The sequence below is a fragment of the Seriola dumerili genome, unplaced genomic scaffold (genome assembly GCF_002260705.1).
Source record: "Seriola dumerili isolate Sdu_G_001 unplaced genomic scaffold, Sdu_1.0 BDQW01000002.1, whole genome shotgun sequence".
NCBI classification, from domain to species: domain Eukaryota; kingdom Metazoa; phylum Chordata; class Actinopteri; order Carangiformes; family Carangidae; genus Seriola; species Seriola dumerili.
In genome coordinates, this window is record NW_019174257.1 from 3,003,985 (window position 1) to 3,023,522 (window position 19,538).

General features: G+C 39.5%; 1 protein-coding gene across 3 annotated transcripts in view; it reads left to right on the top strand.

The window, feature by feature from the left end:
- The first annotated feature begins 492 nt into the window (after positions 1-492).
- negr1 (neuronal growth regulator 1) overlaps positions 493-19,538 on the top strand; it is a 131,969-nt gene continuing 112,923 nt past the window's right edge. For 2 of the 3 annotated variants that reach the window (XM_022739288.1, XM_022739297.1), the window contains exon 1: positions 494-1,062. In XM_022739288.1, coding sequence (XP_022595009.1) covers positions 893-1,062 — 170 coding nt within the window. In that variant the 5' untranslated portion in view covers positions 494-892. Of the gene's footprint in view, positions 1,063-19,538 lie in introns of all 3 variants that reach the window. The other variant, XM_022739306.1, reaches the window with a different exon arrangement.

Genomic DNA, 19,538 nt, shown 5'->3' on the forward strand with positions numbered 1-19,538 from the left:
ATGTATGTCATTTCCATGGCTACGGCTGTACAGTCTTATGTAGGCTAAGTCAAAGGGCTTAGAGCAGCATAATACTGGGGGCTACAGCTCTAAAACAAACTTTGTAAGCCCCCTGTGTCCCTGTGTGTCTCTGCTTGTGTGTCTGTGTGAAAGCTCCCACATAGTTGTTGCAGTTTGCCTCCCTTAATGAAATAATATAAAGTATCCTTAATATTCCCCAAAAGGGACTTGATGATAATGTCTCAATTGTATTTTGTGGATTTTTCTTTTTTTTCTTAAAAAACTATTACATTTTTACACGCATAAATGATGATTAATAATGATGCTCCTTGATATTTTAGTTGTCTGCGATATCTTTATAGTATCAGACTAAAATCTTTTTCAGAGTTTTCCTGTGGGATAAACCTGCGTCACCATCAGTGAGCTCCATTTTCACCACATGCTCAGACTGCTCATTTCCTTATGGGAAATAAATAGGGGGTGGTTCTCCAGTCGATATCTTTAATTGCTCCTGGGTTGTATCAATACCTACCGGTTTTACTGCTCCATCACGAGCCACTGGGAACGGGTTGCCCGGGAAACGGCCGCATGGCAACAGGATCAGAGCCTGGGGGTTGTCTGCTTCTAGGTCTGCTCCCATTTTACATCGCATTTCCTCACTAGATGGTGTGCAAGCCACTGGAGAGTACACTTCCCCGCACAGTAGTGGGCTCTACATCCAGCAAAACAAACCTGGGAAACTATACGGCGGACCATTTCTTTACGGGGCTCCGAGGAGGAAAAGTGTGGAAATAAAGCGTCGTTCGCGTCAAGGTTTTCATTTTTTAAGCTAACCCCCCTGTTTTTAGCATCAAGAAGACTTGGGAAAAGGCGACAACAAAACACAGCTGTGATGGACATAATGATTGCGGTGCAGGATGCTTGTGTCTCTGGTCAGTGGCTTACTGCGATAATTCTCAGCCTGTGCTGCTTTCTGCCGTCCTGTTTGCCCGCTGGACAAACTGTGGACTATTCCTCGGTTGAAAGTGTGGTCAGCAGACAAGGCGACACGGCTCTACTGAGGTAAAACAAGCTAACACAACTTCACTTTCTCCCGCTCCACACTCTCACTCTGTCGGAGTTCTCCGAAGCTGAAGACTCGACCGCACACACTCTTTAACACCAGTTCATTGTTTTAAAGATGTCTGTTAGCTACTTTTGAATCAGTCGGGGTTGTCATTTAGCGCCCAGCGCTAAACACAATAGGTCATTTTCCCTCCATCCCGTCCTTGTTTTCGCCTGACAGCGGGCTGAAGAGGGGAGGGGGGCGGTCAGTGCAGCGGTCGCTACACAGGACGCTGCTCTTGCGACAAGTGTAGCTCGACTGATAACGGCAAAGTTTTTTGAGATACTTTCCCTATGCGTACATCAGCCAATAGACATAATGTGTTATTTTTGGGTGTATTTGATTTCATAGCTGCTCGTAAATGGGACGGTATCGCCTGAATTACCAAATAAGCCCACCACAGTCTGTCGCTTATGTAATTTGATTTCGTTATGTCCGTTGATTCCCACTGTTGCAAACGCCACGAGTGCTTAACAAGGAGTTTAATAGCCTAAAAAAAATCAGAGCCCAATGTGCTATTTGGAGTGCTGTTCATCTGTTTTGCTGAATGCACAATGTGATGTCGCAGTTTCAAAACGAGGCTGAAGAGTGTATGTGTGGTCGCTGTTGATCAGCCGTCGAGTTATGGCAATCTCCCCATCCTCCCCCATCCTCCCTCCATCACGTAGGCTACGATGCCAGCTGCACAGGTAGCTGCCCATTAAGGGACTACATTAATTGGCATGGGCGTAGTATGGACCAGCGCACTCAGGAGCTTGTAACAGCAACATTATATTATTTATTTCAGCATATAATCAAAAATATCATCAAAATAGTCCTACTGCCAAAATTGCCTATAGTTTAAACAATGTAGTTCTTTTCAAAAGATGATTACTGTATAAGTTTTAGATGGACTAAAATCTTTTAGACAATTACACAAGTCTGTGTGGTCTATTTCAGTATTTCATAAAATTCAAAACACATGTACACAGAAATAGAAAAAAAGATGTGTAATCTTTTGAGGGCTCTGATATTATCTTGTTGTACTGATATCAAATATCCGCTTTGATGGCTGAGGAAAGGCTGAGGGGGGCAGGCCTTCCCCATTTCAATATGAATTCTGAGGATGCTGACGCTAAGAGATGCTGGGTGTGGACCTGAATACAGAGAAGCTAACTGTCTAAAGTTCCACTCAGCTTGGCCTTTAGTCACTGTTGTCTCATACTTGATTGTCGAAGAGCTGAATTATTTCTGTGACATAAGGTCATCGTGAGTGGCTGTATTGAGATGGGTGTCTTATTATGAGGTTGTGTCAGTGCTCATCACAGAATTACCTTGGCAACAGAAGAGGGGTACTCACTTTTTTTTTTTTTTTTTTACCACATTCCGTCCATGCCCAAGGGCCGTCCCATCAAATAGACTCACACCTTTGACTGTCTCTTTAGAGAGGGCATTTAATTCCCTGATGTCAATCTCGGTTGGCTCTGATCAGTGGCAGAAGCTTTGCCTGAATCCTGATGGTTTATTGGACCACAGATTATCTCTGTGCTATAAATCAGCTCAATAAACAAGTTGCCTCCCACCCAATGAATATGGCAACACTCTCCATAAGCGGGTCATCGCCTTAGTAAATGCCATCTAGAAATCTAGGAAATGGATAGGGAAAACATATTCAAGATGCTTTCATTGCCTGTCTCTTATATTCATTTAATGGGTTTTTTCGGCACTCGCTGTAACCATTCACTGGCTTTTTTTCACTCATGTGAATGCTGCCAGTGTCAAGTTATCACTTTGCTATGCTTGCACCTGTTGACCTAATAGAGATTGTAAACCTCTTCAACTGCTCTTCTTGTTTCTCTGGTTTGCATCTAATTGCAAAACACTGTCATCACCAAAGTGATGACAAAGGCCCACTCTGTCTTTTTTCTTCCTCTCTGTTTTTTTTCATTGGTCTTGAGAGCCAGGCATCAAAGCATGAACCATTTCTTTTAGGAAGTCAGTGCAGAAAACAGTGCCTGTTTGTTGAATTTCTCTGTTGTCAAGACCCCTGACTATTAGAGGCCAATTTTGCTGTGCCCCAAAGCTGATTGATGGCTAAAAAATGTGAGCATTCTCAAATACTGACAAACCCAGAAGCACGCAATTAGTCACTGCCTTTGGATTATGGAGTAGATCCCGAGAGGTGCGCCTGTTGTCATATATTCATTTCCCCCACCTCTTCAGTTCTTAGCGCTGCATTACTGCTGCCCTGATTCATGTTGGACAGTGGGTCCACATCAATTAAATGATTTGAGCTTCTTGAAAATGAGGAATGGCGCACATGTGTATCATCATCCTTTTAATCTTGTTTGATTACCTAAAAGCTCTGCCATTTTCATCCCCTAACAAAAGAGCCCTTGTATTTGAAATTAGTTTGCTGCTGCATCAAAGCATCTTACATGGTACGTTAATGTTATGCACATATGCTGCATTTTGTTTTTACATACCGAAAATCAGCAAGCTTCCATGGGGAGCACATTGTTCAGAGGAGCTATACACCCCTTTTCTTTCCCATCTTGTTACAGGTTTCATGTCATTTGGATTCAGTTGAATAAACCTTGACTCTTCCCAGTAAATGACTCATCCGGTCATGAATTTAGGGGGAACAGCAAGATGAAAAGACAGTTCCCTATGCTGTCAGGAAACACACGGTATCAGTGGCAGCCTCTTCCACATGGATAAGCAGCTGTAATCAACAGCAAAGAGCTAGTGTCAGCTAAACATAGGCTTCCACCATACAGTTACTATTTGCAGTGCTATTCTTAAAGTATCTTTTATATTTTTATCTTGGTGCTCTGTGCTTTGTCCATCAACCACTGTATTCCTGTTTTCCCAGTGAAATATGTATCATATGGTGAGAAATAGACTAAAGGAACACTGTCATTTTACATTCTACGAAGGCAGAAAATAGGAACAATGCGAATAAATAGGAGCAAGGCTGTACACAGCAAGAATAAGACAACGATCCTAGCTTATTTTTGTTATTTAGTTTGACAGTTGGCCCTCAGCCACAAAATAAGGTCTGCACCACAGGCCTTAGTCTCTGTAATGGTGCAAAATTGACCTGTCACTACTTTGAAAGTCTGGTATTCATATAAATCTAAAATCATTGCCTCATGTCAACAGACCAGTTGATGAAAATCTTTTCTGGCTGGACATGATTGTACTGGAGCTGTGTTTCTAGCCTTATTCAGGACAAAAATGGTGCCATGTATCATTTCCCTCAACTGTGTCATTATTATGGCTCTGAAAGGTCTTGACATTTACTATAAGCACTTGTGCCAGAGACAACATCGAGTTTAAATGGCTTGGTGGCCCCACCCCAGCACAGATACTGGTCAGACAGAGTAGAGGAATATCAAACTCCAAAGGATGCAATTTAAAGGAGGAATTGTTGACTATCTCCATAACGGAGACAATAACCATAGCTGAGAAGCACCCTCTACACTTTCTGCATTTCAGCACTTTTTTAATTAGGCCGCAGCCAGTTCTGTTAAAAAGTATATGCAAGGCTACTTCATCTTCAACAGCTTGGTTGGAGATGTAGCAGATATAGAGGGCTCTGAATACATCAATTATCTGCCAGATATCTGCAGTTTCATGCACTCATTTGGGGGAAAACCTGGTTTACCTGACACATCTGGGGGCACACCTGAGTCTGTCACTATTAATTAAACGCCAAAATCCTCTCCCCTGTTTGCTGAACCACATGTTTAATGCGATCAGTGTTGCTGTCAGCACAATGTTGCTCTCTTTCACGGTCCTTATGCTCATCATGGTCTCCACATCTCAGGATCAACTAAGTGTTAGGCACATCATTTGACCTCAATTTTTGGCTTGTGAATAGACACTATCATGATGCAAAACAAAAGGCGTCAAGGTGTGGTCGTTGTTGGGGAGGGGCTTCCAGCTGGAGCTATCCATGCACACATAATACTACTGGTGAAAAACCCATACTGCCTTATGTCAAAAAATCTGACCTTTCCTTTTTAACAGTAGAAAGCAGGCATGTTGCTCATATAAGTCTATCTCCTATTGCCCAAGGGAAGCTGGCTATACTAAAGTATTCATCAGATTCATTATTCTGGCATCCATTTGTAATAGATGTGCTTTAGTACAGATGGAAATCAGCCGACAAGGTGACATGCCAAAGCAATGGCTAAGAAGACTTTCATAACAGCTGCCTACTTTTAGACCTCCAGTTAACCTCCTCCACGGTATTCAATTGAAACTCAGTCTGTCATGACTTGTTTTAAATTGTCATTCAGCTTGTTGCTGAAAGCAGCATAATCTCTTTTAGATGGAAATTTACAAAGTTGCAAAGCTATTTATATAAGTAAGTGTTATCCAAAACAACCCTGTAGTCAATTTTAATATCAAGGCTTGTAATAAACACTTGTCTGAAAAGTGGTACTCATTCGTCACCCAATGACAAGAAATTATCTCAGATATGTGCACCTTTTAGTTTGTTGTGTCAAGTAAAACATATCCAGTCAATGTTGAAGGCCACAACTCATGAGATAAATCAAATGGTTTTTGTAGATTAACAGTTTAGCCTTGGTTAGCCAGTCGGACATATGTGTTAAAGTGCACTCATGGCTTTTAAAGAAAAATGCAAACTTAGGTCTGAGGGTTTTTTTTCTTGCTTCCTACTGTAGATAATGTAACATATTCTTGGATGCTGCCAGAGCTTTTTAGTTACATGCCATGATTTATCGCTCTATTTTGTAACTATGTAGTGACGCTAACACAGAATAAAAGCCTGATTTGCACACTGTAAACCAATTCAAAATGGATTACATTTATGGTCATCATTTGTCAGGCGAATCAATCCATTGTGCTTTCTAAAAATTGGGCATTTCTATTTCTAATATATTTCAATTAGCACTAAAGTGATTTAGTGCCTTGGTGAATTAAAGCCTAAATGGAAATGCTTTCTCAAGGTAAATCCTTGAAGGGAAATAGATGCTATGCTAGGTTTTAAAGCATCTTTCTAATATTCTTATAATCACTACAATTATATGGGATAGGGAAAATTATTTGGTGGGTGGGGGGTGGGGGGGTGGAGCTTTTACCCATTCCCAGCTGTGAGCATCCACATAATTGCAATAATTCTACAGGAAAATCACAGAGGAGTGTTTTTGTGTTGTGAGAAAGCTATGAGCCTCAAAATTAAACTTGACAGACAGTGACTGGAGAGGCAATAACAGGTTATCGTTTGGGCAATTTTAAAAGTGAAGTTACTTGAAACTGAATGTTTCAGAAGAACGTGTCTACTCTACTGGGAGACTTCTCTTTTTTACATCACTGACACTTTGGCTTGGAAATAGTTTATATTTTAAATTGAGCATTATGCTGTGAATTGTCCACTTGCTATTTACAAATGTATTCATTACATGATTGTGAGTCTTTGTGTAGGGAGTTTTTGCAGATTTCTTAAGCAGATAATTGACACGTGCATAGATTTTCAATGGGCTGTAACAGAAATAAAACTGTTTCTGTGCATGTGCTTGTGACTATACAGTATATAGTCTTTTTGTGTAGAAGATTAAGCTACATGCTGACAGCTTTTGCAGGGTAAAGTTCTTTTTGTTCTTCTTTTGTTGAACAGTGTACAGTATTTTCTGCTCCAAATCATATGCCAACACTTCCAGTCTTTCATCACAGAGAGCTGACGATTCCTCAGAGCCTCTTCAATTAAAATCCTCAATCAATCAGTTAGCATCTCCTTGTGTTTCATGATAATTAGTTACGCTTCTTTGACATCATTTCATCGTGTTATCTGTGCCTCCTCAGTTGAGCCAGGTTATATACCGGCAAGTCTTGGTATGCCTCTCGTGTCAGCAGGTTATAGACAAAACTTGCTGACATCAGAGTTTGAAGCCTGAGTGATGGTGAAGCTTTGAAACAGAGTGCAGGCACAGGGGTGGTACACTTTGCTTGGTATGCTGAGCATGGAAAACACCTCAACCTTTAGAGAGCTCCAGTTCAGTTCTGCTCAGCTGTATGTGTGTCGGTGCCTGTATGTATGTATGTATATATATATATATATATATACATACATACACACACACACATGTGTATATATATCTCACCAATTACTAATATGTTTCTGAATTTTTAGCTGCATAAGTGAGACTTAATTATGATGGGTGATATTCTCTCAGGATTGAGTGGTTGATGTCATTATCTTCAATGCAAGATCTTTATGTGTGAGCATGAGTTGAGGCTGGAGGGATCACAGGTAAACATTAGTTTAATCTTATGGGAATAATAAATCAGAAGTGTTGACACATGATTATCTGAATGATGCCCTTCAGTGAATAAAAACAATATAGAGGGATTTCAGCTCTTGTAGAGGGTATTTTATTGTCCTTTAATGAAATTCAACTTTAATGTTGTGTCTTAGGTTTACACCACTAGATCTTTCTATTAGGTGAAGCATGAATTTCATTCTAGGGGACTATGATTTTGGAGTTAGGATCAGTAAAGCTGCTTACATTGTTGTCTGCTAAGTATTGAATGTGAAATGTGTGACCTCACATCTCCTGGAAAAGTAATGGTAAAGAAATGATCAGCATCTCTTATGAGACACACATATTTAACTCCTCTAACAGATAGTCCAAGAAATCTTTATAATAACATTGTCAGTGTTTTCAGTCATCACTCAAGGAAATTCTCCAAATTAAAACAAAAAATATTGACTGTAATCTCTATTTTAGCTCATTCATATATTCACAATGGCTGGTCTCTGAACTCCAGCAGTTAAAGGAGATATGTATTGTCATAAGTCATTTGGTTCTATGTTGGCATAGCTAAAGAATTTTAATTGCAGTCGCTCTGAGCAGGTTTGGTTTTTGTTTTTTCTGTATCTCTCTCTCTGTCATCTGCATAATGAGTGTGTGGATTTCAGACTGCTGTAAATGTTTGTTGGAGCCAAGTAATTGGAGAGTCTGCATTGGTAATTATTAGTAAATGGAGAGAGAAGCAGTGGAGCAAATCAATATCACTGAGAATAACACTACCTTTTGTTTCCAGTAGCGCCAGGAGTTAAGGTAACAGAAGTGTCATGCTGCACAGATTAATTATTTGTGAGACTGGTTCATCAAAAGTTATGCACTGTAAATGTAGGTCTAATAATACTGTATGATGTTGCAGTGCTGATGAAATACTGAATACTGCATATTTCACTGAAAATCTTTTCAATTAATTTTGTGGTTGATCAAAGGCAGCCATGACAAATGCCCCTATTTGATACTTAATGCCTTAATTGACAGTATATTAACTCTTTGCTATTTTGCACAGATGGCACAAATGGGTTGTTACTGTAGAGTAATTCAATTAAACAGAACAAAATCTGGTGTTGCTCAAGTGGAATTTAAAACAGTCCCCTCAGCACTTGACATATTATGGGAACACAGAACACCATCATCAGTCACAGGTTAGTGCTGTTATTGAAAAGGCCCCTGACCCCCATTGTTTAATAGTATGTTTAGCAGTAATGTGTAGTCAGGACCTGGTTTAACTAGCCGTTATGAAAGGATTCTATTGTCCATTTAGGAGGTAAAATTATTTTAATTTTAGCCACAACTGAACACACAGTTACTGAAAGAAAGGGATATAATCGAACCTTAGAGGAAAAACTTCAACATTAATAGGCTGTCAAGCTTTGTTCCAACCACACCATGGCATGGGCGGTGCTTCAATCTGTGCTAATGTTAAACAATGAATTAATCAACTGATCTCTGAGACTGCCACTCATTAGGATTCTAATTTTAGACCAAGACTTGCTTTTCATAATGGGACTTTGGTTTCTTCACACTCCTCTGTCTCCATCCGACTCTCTCTTTCCCTCTGCTTCACCTTATCTCTATAACTATCTCTCTCTTTCTCATCTGTCTGCTCCTTAATTGCATCTAAAGGTAAGCAACCAAGACAAATGTAGTCATGATCAGTTACTACCTAGTAATGGATGAGCTGTCTGGTATTTTTGGGAAACACTGCGCAGTCCGTTCTGTCTGTAGTATTTGGGCTGCTCATATAGCGTAGTGATATTCCTCTCCACATAATATTCAGCTGTCAACTCACTATTCTTAATGAAAGGTATTAAAACAAATCAGGGACTTGATACCAAAAAGAATAAACTGCAGCTTAGATTCATATCAGTCATCCAATTATCATTTATACCACTTGAGGCTGGAAGATTTTAGACAGCCTCATCACATATCACCAACACAAAAAAAAAAAAAAAAAAAAAAATTCCAATATCAGATCCAATAATTGGCCAGGCCAGTAATCTTTTGGCCCCCACTACATATAACGATAACCCAATTAATGATTGGCTTTTCCTTTTTCATTGAATTTTGATATCACTGTCACCACATGTGTTTCCACAGAATCATCCAACCTAGTGGTAATGCAATATTTATTCTCCAATACGAATGGAAACGGTGCTTTTCATTACTGCCTCAAGTTATGTTTCGTCAAGCCATTCATAGTACGCATGGTGAGGAGGTGTTGTGGCTTACATCATAAGTCACGGTCTGACTGATCAACATATAGTAAGACACATGGTTTTGTTTGCTTAAATCTCTGTGTGTACAAACTGCCATTCAAAGCCATTGAAATACAGCAGAAGGAGCTACATAGGGCTTCTACTGGTGTCTCAAACCACAGAGTATGAGGTTGGCACTGTTAACAACCATGCTACTAATTCAGAAGCTGTTGGATCAGAAAATGGTTAGTACATCTCTCGGGATATATTTTAACCCTTTCTCTTTAACTCCATCAAACTTAACATCAAAGCTTTACAAAGCAACATGGAATTAACCTCAGCTAGGTTCTCTGTAGTGAAGTCTGGCTCTGTTCTCCTCCTCGTTATACCCAGTTACCATTATGAAAAGGGGGATTAGCTAATTAGCATCCAGCCCTGGGAGCTACAAATGAAATAAATGTGTAGATAATACAGTGTATGTAGCTACCATACCTCTGTCATGTTAAAATGTGCATGCTGATTGTTGGATTTAACACACACATAGTTTCTTACTGTATTATGTGAGAGACAGTCAGGTGCCACAATGGCACTTCCCTGAGACATGCAATCAGTTTCCAGCTACTACAGTACATTCTGCAGTCTCTAAAACAGCCAGTTGTCTTCAGTAGAACTGTGTGGGCCATGTCTTTCTGCCACAAACCTCAATCCAGGCACTGTCTTTGATTCCAACACAATGCCCCCGCTGGCTTCCTCTCTGCGCTGTGTGAGTGTCGCTTTCATTTCAGAATATTCACCCTCGTTTTTGCCACTGCAGTTGCTAATGGGTAGTGTTTTCAAAGCCTGGAGAGGATAATCCTGTCATCTTTGTTTTCATGGCCACCTCAGGGCCATTTAACAAGTTCAAAAGAAAAAAATCTGCAGTGCAGTTTTTGTGAGGTTGGTTCTCGCAGTTGTGTTCCGTATCTGCCATCACAGCCAGGCCTACATGTGGGAACAGGTGCTGTGCTGAATGACTTCAGTGGCATGTACTGGCTCACTTAAGGGAATCTTTGAGCCAGATGCTTTATTATGTTGTGTTAATGTTGATGCCAATGTTCCATAACAAAAAAATGCAGGGGCGGGAGGTGGTTCTTGAAACAGTTGCACTCCAGGAAATGACTGCTTTCACAATGAATTTTGGCTTGTTTTCCAATTTTCCCATCAGATGTGTTGACATGTAAAACAACCACCTGAAAAACAGTCATATTCTCTGTGACAGGCCACTGTGGCCATTTGGAGATGATTAAGTTTATAGTCTCTGTGGCTGCCACTGATTTTTCTGATTTCCACTCTACTGTATTGGCTGGGTATTTCTTTCCTGGGAACAAAATGATTCACCTCAAGGGAGCAGCAATGGTTGATTTGATTGTAAGGATTGCCGGAGAAGAGAATCTTATGCATTCCTGTGATGAGGAAATATTTTCAGGTAGTGTAGTACGAATCATTGTAAGAAAGAAACTCTACAATCAAAAGTGTTTACAGCGAAGCAGAACCCAAGTTTTGTTGCTTGTCCTAGTACATGACAAGAATAGTGAAATTGACTGAAAGAAATTTCAAGACTTATGAGGTATATTTATGACACACAGAGTTCTTCATATGTATAGCATGTGTATCATCATTATGAGCCAGATTTTACAGGAAAATGATAAATCATCAGGAAAAGTAAACAGTGTAATGAAAAAATTAAGTACAAAGATGTAAATTAATGTAATGACAGTGATATAATACAAGCTACAGAGCACTGTACAAAGCTTGCAGACAAATGTGTGACTATTGAGGATAAATAATATATTGTAGATTAAAAGGTCCCGAGACTGTCGTGATTCACGTCAGCTAATATAGTCAGCTAATATAATCAGCTATCGTCTTGATTACTTTTTGACTAGATATGATCAATTATGTGACTTGAGTTCTTAGCACAGTCCACTGCAACAGTATTATGGTTACTCTTCTGAATAATTGGAATTTAAGGACTTATTACTTGTTGCTTTAGCCAGTAGACAAAAATAAACAATTTTTGCCCTGTAGTATTACAGCAAACTGGTATAGGATGTACCCTCCTTATATTTTGTGTTCATTATAGTAGGTATTCTAAGACACACTACATAATCCGGAACTCATTATCCAGAGCTAAGGTAAAAAAAAAAAAAACTCTACAGAAAGTGGGAAATATGAATTTTTACGATAAGAGAAGGACTGACATCATTATGTCCACTGACCTCAAAACGAGGCAGTTTTCCACTTAGAAATATTGTGCTGACAGGTGCATTCAAATTTGCATAATGGATTGTTTTAGCAGAGAAACAAGTTTAGTTATGACATATCTAAGAAATTGATTGTGTAGAAGTATGAAATGAAAAAGGACAGTGTTTTGTGAGTTAAGACGACAGATAGGAAACTGGTCATGATATTACACTCAGTAAGGAAGAAATCTCCCCTATTCAAGTGGTTAGACTTGGTAACATTTATCAAGGAAAACCTTGTTTTGTGTAGGAGTCCAATATGCTCTGATTTAAAACTCTAGAAAAGAAGAATTGCTCATGTAAATGGATATTTGTGGCAGTGTGAAAGACATTTTAAAAAGACATATCAATAAAGTTTTCACTAACGTAAGGAGCGAGGCTTGTGCAGCATGGTAACTGATAGTCTCTTGCAATCCATAAGGTTTAATTTTGCCCTAAACCCTGACACTTGACACAAAATTCAGGTTGACACAACGTGTTTGTTGGCTGCAGGAACTACTTATTTACATGCTGTGTCACATTCTGTTTTCCAGCTGCCATGGCAATTGACAAAGAGAGTGAAAGCTTTTACAAAAATATCAAAATTATTGGGGCACAGTGTAAAACCCCCTTGAGAGACTAGCAAATGCTGCACATTTGTCTATCTTGCTGTATATATATTTGAGTAAAAAGCGCCAGTCATTACATTATTATTATTTGCCTTGATTTAAACTTGAAAAGACTAATTTACAATGATGTCAAGTAAGATCATTGGTGGGTGTTTTTGGTAATACAATATAGATGCAGTACATTTCACAGTATAGTGATATAGTGACTGGCATAGCTGAAGTAGACATTTCACTGTACTGCATCTGACAGCAAGGAAACCTTTCCTATGAGTAAATGTTCAGAGCACTTCATATGGACACTTGCCAGTTCCTCCAAATTGATTTTTATTTTCTGCGATCAACTCGAATGTGCACTTCTTGTGTGTCAACTCAACTGCTGCTTTGCCCACCAAATTATTCCACAGATAGATATATTTTTTATCTCACAGTTAATAATAGGGGGAATACTGTATACGACTGCATGAATAATTCATGCAGGCATTCCTTTGTAGAGATTAAAAAATGGAATAAGAATAATTCACGCTGTAAGCTTACATAAATGGTTTTAGAAACAGCTAATCAACTAGCAAACCAGTCTAAGGCAAGCAGCTACCTAAAGTTCTGAGTTCGTCCTCAGAAGTGGCTGCTTAAACCCAGATGAGAGCCAGCCAGAGAATAAATTCAAAGGCTTCTGTACATATCATCTCCACCTCCTCCTCAATCTAAAGTCTTATGATTTTCTCCTGGACGTGACACGCTGAAGCCTTTCCTGGTTTACTCTGCTGCTGAGGAAGTGACAGGTCCTAATTATACCGTTTAGGGGCCCAGAGACACTTAAACATTAACAATTGTGTAGGGATAATAGAAGCAGATAAAAAGAGGAGTATACCGAAAAGAGCAAAAAAAGGGCAAGAGAGAAAATGAAACAGGAAAAGGAATTTAAACCCCCTCCCCCCAAACAAGAAACATTTTCAGGGGTTTGCTGATGAAGCAAGCAAGAGATTAAGTTTGTGGGGAGCAAAATGACAGTAATGGTTCTTTCCACTTGTTTCAGTATTGTAATCAGATTTAGAGGCACATCATGTATATTTATTCAGGAGGGTTTTTACATAATACTCTTTGTGCCCACCAATTGCACAGATCAGTCATGCCTCAGTGCACAGCAACAATTCCTCAACCCATAAGCTGAACCTTTGTCCTTCATTGAAAACCAGAGAACATACAGCAGACTGTTATTAGATGTCTTCCCAACCATATGGTTTGCAAGCTTAGTAATTGCTTGAACATTGTGGATGAATTTGGATCATCTGAACATGCCGTGCTGTTTAGCAAACAGCTCTAAAGGACAGTGGCCTTCTGTTTACTCTGCTGTAACCCTTCGCACCCTAAATGGATTAATGATCCCGAGGTTGTCAGTTCAAACGCAGGCACAGAGGAAACTGCTGATGTGTCCTTGTGCGAGGCACTTAGTCTAAATTGTGTCACTTAATATCCATCTTCATAAATGCATTATACACACATCATAGGTTATGTAAGTCACCGTCAATGAAGTCAGGAAAAATAAACAATGTGAGCCACAGATAGCACCTTGGCCCGAAACACAGTCTTGGGGAATATCAAGTGGCTGTTGTCTGGATTGCATTGCTTAGTCATTGTTTAAAGTCTGTATTATAACGTATCGTGTTCGTGTATAGAGGCCATTTTTTGCAGGTGGATATAAATAGTTCAACTGTTCCAAAGGGATGTTCATGGTTTCTCATCTTATGTCAATATTATGACTTGTGATATCCACCTTAGCGTCTGGCAAATGTGTACGACACAGTAAACAGGACCACTGTGCGATACTGACATGCTAGGGGCCTTGTGAGCAGTGCTTAATCAGAACAGTATAGCTCACACACTTCTCTGAGTGGGTGGTTTGCTTAGACCTGGACCCCACATACACAGAGAGGGGAGTTTGCAGGGTTGCCCAATTAGTGCTGAAAAGTGTAGCAGTGTGAGAGTGCGTCAGCAGGGAAGTGTGCACCAGAGGAGGCGTGTCATCAATCATCACTCCAGCTCCAGGCTTGTTCCAACCCTTTTCCCTATCTGGCAGACGGAGAAAGAAGGAGAGGAGAGAATGACAGAGGCCAGTCAATTCCAGGAATCGCAACAGACTGTACTGGAACTGACTGCATTAAAGCGTGGCTCAGGGCAACAACAAAGGGCAATTTCATTTTTCCTCTGTTCTATTGTTTTTATTTTTTTATTTCCTCAGAGGTAGACACAGAGAGGAAATTCATAAAATATGTATGTTATCAAAGTATATCTAATGTTGCTTTGCATTTTTCTTATTGGTAACTAATCTCATAAAAAGACCAAAATAAGTAATGACTTGATCACTAACTATATAAGTGTTGCTTTTGTTGCCAAAGCCTGATATATTGTGTGGAAAAAAATCTATTCACATCATTGTGCTGGGTAACATGTTCCTTCATTACCACAAACAAGGTAATGTAGTTTATTTTGAGTCAGTTTCACATACACTGTCCTGCTATTGTAAATACTCTGTAACTTACCAAAGCTGTGCTGACAATAGTCCCCAAGTTTAGCTATTAGTTTATATAATATAAGATTTGATAACAGTAACAAAATTATAGAATATCACTGGCTGTATCCTTGAGATTCTACATAAACATACATAGAAAACAAGTAGGTTTAAAAATAAACTCATTTTGAGAAATAAATAGTGCAAGTTTTATATGATGGATCGTGAAACGTCGTGAATTGTGTTTGTGGTCACTGATCATCACCAAACAGTGCCAGTATGCACCACCACGATCTCAGACAAATATTTAACATTCAACCTGTCAAATGTTTACACTGCCTCCCTTCCCTCTTGTGTCAGCTACATATAAAACAACTGTTCCTCCTTGGCTTTAACTCTGACACATTGTGTGACACTCGCTCAAAGATTTGTAATGTTTCCAAAAATGGGTACTTATCTCTGTATGGAGGGTGTAATGATGAATGATGAATGATGAATTATATGATGAATGACAGTTCATCATCATATAAAAAGCCTCTCATTTAGAGAGTCTTCTCACTGCTTTTTCACAGTCTTGACAGTGTCAATACCAGCTAATGAAAGCTTAAAAAATATTTTCTGAATATTATTTTTGAGGTATTTTATCATATGTAAAACTTCTAAAAGCCCCATACTTTAAAATTAAAATGATGGTTTTGGTCCTGTCATTTTGTACATTTTATGCCCTACACTCTATAGCAGGAAATATCCATGTGGAAAATGCTTTGAGATAATCTCTCCTTGGAGAGGTGTACTGTAATATAATACAGGATACAACAGAAGCTGGCCTCACATGGTGCAGTGAGACAAGGGCTGTGATAGAGAGAATTTAGTTAGATGATAATGCATTTGGAGTTATGGCCTAATTCAACCTTTCAAAATATCTGCGTGCTGAAACTGGTCATTTTGGACTGTAATATCAGGTCCAGGTTTGCAAACATGTTATGGCCCGTGGCTTACTGTCCAACTGTCTGACATCCACCCTTCATAAAACAGTCATCAGCATTAGCTGAATTGTGTAATTAAGTTTTGTCCCTCCAGTAGAGCAATATTTCATCACTCACAAATTATCCTCAACAACATTATCTTGATGTTAATGTCCATATGGCATTTGTGATGACTATGCCACTCTCACTGGTCGGGATGTAAAATGTTATGGGACCGATGGAGAATTCCCTTGATTAGGGAAAAGCAAATTCTATGACACCATGATATCACTGAGGCGTGCCAGGTTTTTTTTATGGCTGTAAGGTCAGAGTTCAGCGTCATTGGCTGTGTTCAGAGAGCATGACTTCATAGCAGCATGTGCTTTTCATAAACTATCATACTCAGGTGGGAGAAGCATGCTGTTTTAGACAAAAAAGCGTCAGTGGGAGTGTAGAGCTCGGATCTACTGGTAATAACCTCTTCTTTTAACCGGCAGTCATGAAAGGCAGGGCTGACCTACATGCTGTAAGGAGGATTCTCACTCTCTTGTTAGTGTGTACTGGTGGGGAATTGAGGTCTTTTCTGTCAGGAGGTAATACGTTCAAGCTGTAGACTATCTCAGCAAAGCCCAAGGAAAAAAAAAAAAAAACGAGTGAGATAGAGAGAGCAAGCTCTCTGAGAAGGGGCCAAACATTCTAAAGCTTGTGTGTGCCTGTGCACATGTATGATGTTGATGTGTTGGTGGGCACATGGATTTGTCTTTGCCTGTTTGTATGTGTGTGTGTGTGTGTGTGTGTGTATGTGTGTATGTGTATGTGTATGAGAGAGACAGGGGGAGGGGTTGACTGACAGCCCTATAACCCACAACACTGTGGAGCTGCATACATCATTGATCGCTGACAAAAATGAACATTCTACTGTATCCTTTAAGGGCTAAAAGACCATACTGTCGGCTTTTCCCTATTGTAAGCTTGTGTGTGTGTGTGTGTGTGTGTGTATGTGTCCACTATACACTATATGTAGGTGGGGATTCACTGCCAACTTGAGGTTTCTGACCTGTGTGTTTGGTTCAGTGCCACTATGATGGATGACATGGTTATCAGAATCTCGCCTTCAGGATGGGGGCTGTCCTATCTTGCTGTCAAGGTCAATGGTTACTAGGCCTGTAACAGAGTGGCAACCTAGTGAGCTCACTGAAACACTACATTTAATAGAATATCCATCATTTCAAATGTCAGAGTCAGAATGACCGTCATCTTAAACCACACCCAGGAGGAAGTCGATCTGACCCTAGCAGGGCAAAATTATTGTGAAATTAAAACTAAATAGGATTACAAGTACAGGGTTATTTGTGGCATTAGCTGAATATTATGATGGTGAATAGATTTGTTTATTCATTCAGAAGAAATGCAGCCCTGTATGTGGGTGCATTTCCAAAAGACAGACGTGTGTGCCAGTCAAATGGCAGCTTGGTTACGGCTTGATTGGGACTAATGTTGAGCCTGGGAGTTAGTCTGTCCCATTAGTCCACAGGGAGTTGATAACAGATTGCAGGCTTTAATACTAAAATAGCCTCACCAGAAATGAGCATACACCATAGCTTGGAGTGCAAAATCCACTTACTCTGTTGCCACATTTTGAACAGCGTAATCAGTCAGTTTTGAGATCAAAAGCAGCGTCAAGACATCATCCTGCATTTAGTTTGAGAAATAGAAAATTATGTTTTTTTTTCCTCTGAACTTGCTTAGTTTCAAAATATATCTGTGATATATTCATGGTTATACAAACACACACACCTACATTGGCAGTTAACAACAGTGTCTGGATTTCAGCAGTATACATTTTGCAGTGGCGGCCTGCCGCTTCAGAATCCTCTGAAATGTCATGCTGTCGCAATTACACAACTTTTGCAGAGGTGCAGTCCTGCTGTGGACAGCTGGCTGTGCTCAAAGTGGGCCAGACGACCTGAATGGTTCAATTGGGTCTCCATAGTATCCCACTATCAGTTATTTAGGCATATAGACTATATTTTTGAACCATGACCTTCAGTATTTGTTCATTATCAACACTGGGATGACTGTCATAATTACATCATAATTTAATAAATCCAGAAAGAAATAATTAAAAAACCTAGTGTACTTTTTGTATTCAATCGTATCCCTTTATTATGGAAAAACAACTTATTTGCTATATTTTCATTGAGCCCCTAAAGATTTTCAATTTCTGACTGCAAGTACTCTTGAAAAAGAAGACCTTGAAAGCTAGATTTAACAAGCTAATGTGAAGACAATATTACATTCGACTGCCATGTACACTGAGGATGGGTTGAGGGTGGGGTTGGCTCAGTATGTGAATTTTGCAGGGGGTGGGTGCTGCCCTCGTTGCTGAAAAAAATCCTAGAGGAAACACTGAAAAACTACATTAAGTATTTTCTGCCTCTCTTTGCTTTTTTTTAATACCTCTGTGGGCTTCTTACAGACCAAGCTCATGTTTTTGTGTCTTTTTTCTTACACAATTCTGCAAAGTTAGAATTTTCTCAGCTAACCTGCTGATCACAATTTTGGTTGATTGCCTTCCGGAGGAGCTGCTACAGCTACTCTGAGTCTCATGGGCCAATAGGATTACGGTCCATAATTCAGCAGTTTCGTTTACTTTCACTTTAATACTCCCCTACAAGTCATGGCCTCTCTATGCCAGAGCAGGTGTGTCCACAGCAATATTAATGAGGTGCATTGTTCTATCACTGACTTAACTTTATATTTTAAGAAAATTAAAGGTTTTTATAATATACAAATCTTTAGGTCATCTTTCCTGCCATACTTTCACCTCTCTGCAGCAAAAGTAAACAGGGAATAACACTGACTATGAATTATACTAACATAAATCTATTTTGGATCTACATCAGGAATGCGGGTATGAAGGATGTGATATTTTTTTCTCACACTAGGACAATGCAGACCTAGATGTACAGTATCTACAACTGCTTGGTCCTTCAAACTATGACTTTCTGGGAAAGTTTAAAAAAAAAAAACTCTTGGTACCTGACCTTGTTTGCAGTCTGTGTTCTGTCAATGGTCAATGACTTTTCTTTTAGAGGAGTGGTCTGGGGGAGGAAATGCTTTTTGGGTCACACTGGGATTTTTTTTAGTGCAGTATCATAGTTGGCCACTGGGGCAAATTGACTGCAAAGCTGACTGGCTGTGCCATATCCAGCTTTCCAAATTCATTCATGAATGCATCTGTGTGAGTGATTATGCAGTTAACTACAAAGGACAGACTATAGTTGGTCAGTGGAAAGCTGGAATTGTGACAGAATGTGTTATGTTTGCAACAACAACTTAAAGTAACTGCAGCTCGAAATGGAGCAGATAAAAAAACTCTGTCTGTTTCCATTAATGTTGGCTGATTGCTCTGAACAATTTGTGGGCTCTTGATAAGAGGAAAAAAGTGGTAATGAGCTACACCTCCCAGTAAGTGTATATTATGTATATATTATGTAATACTGCAGTAATGTGTTTGTGCATAGTGAGCTGGGTCAGAAACAAAGGGTTCCTTCAGA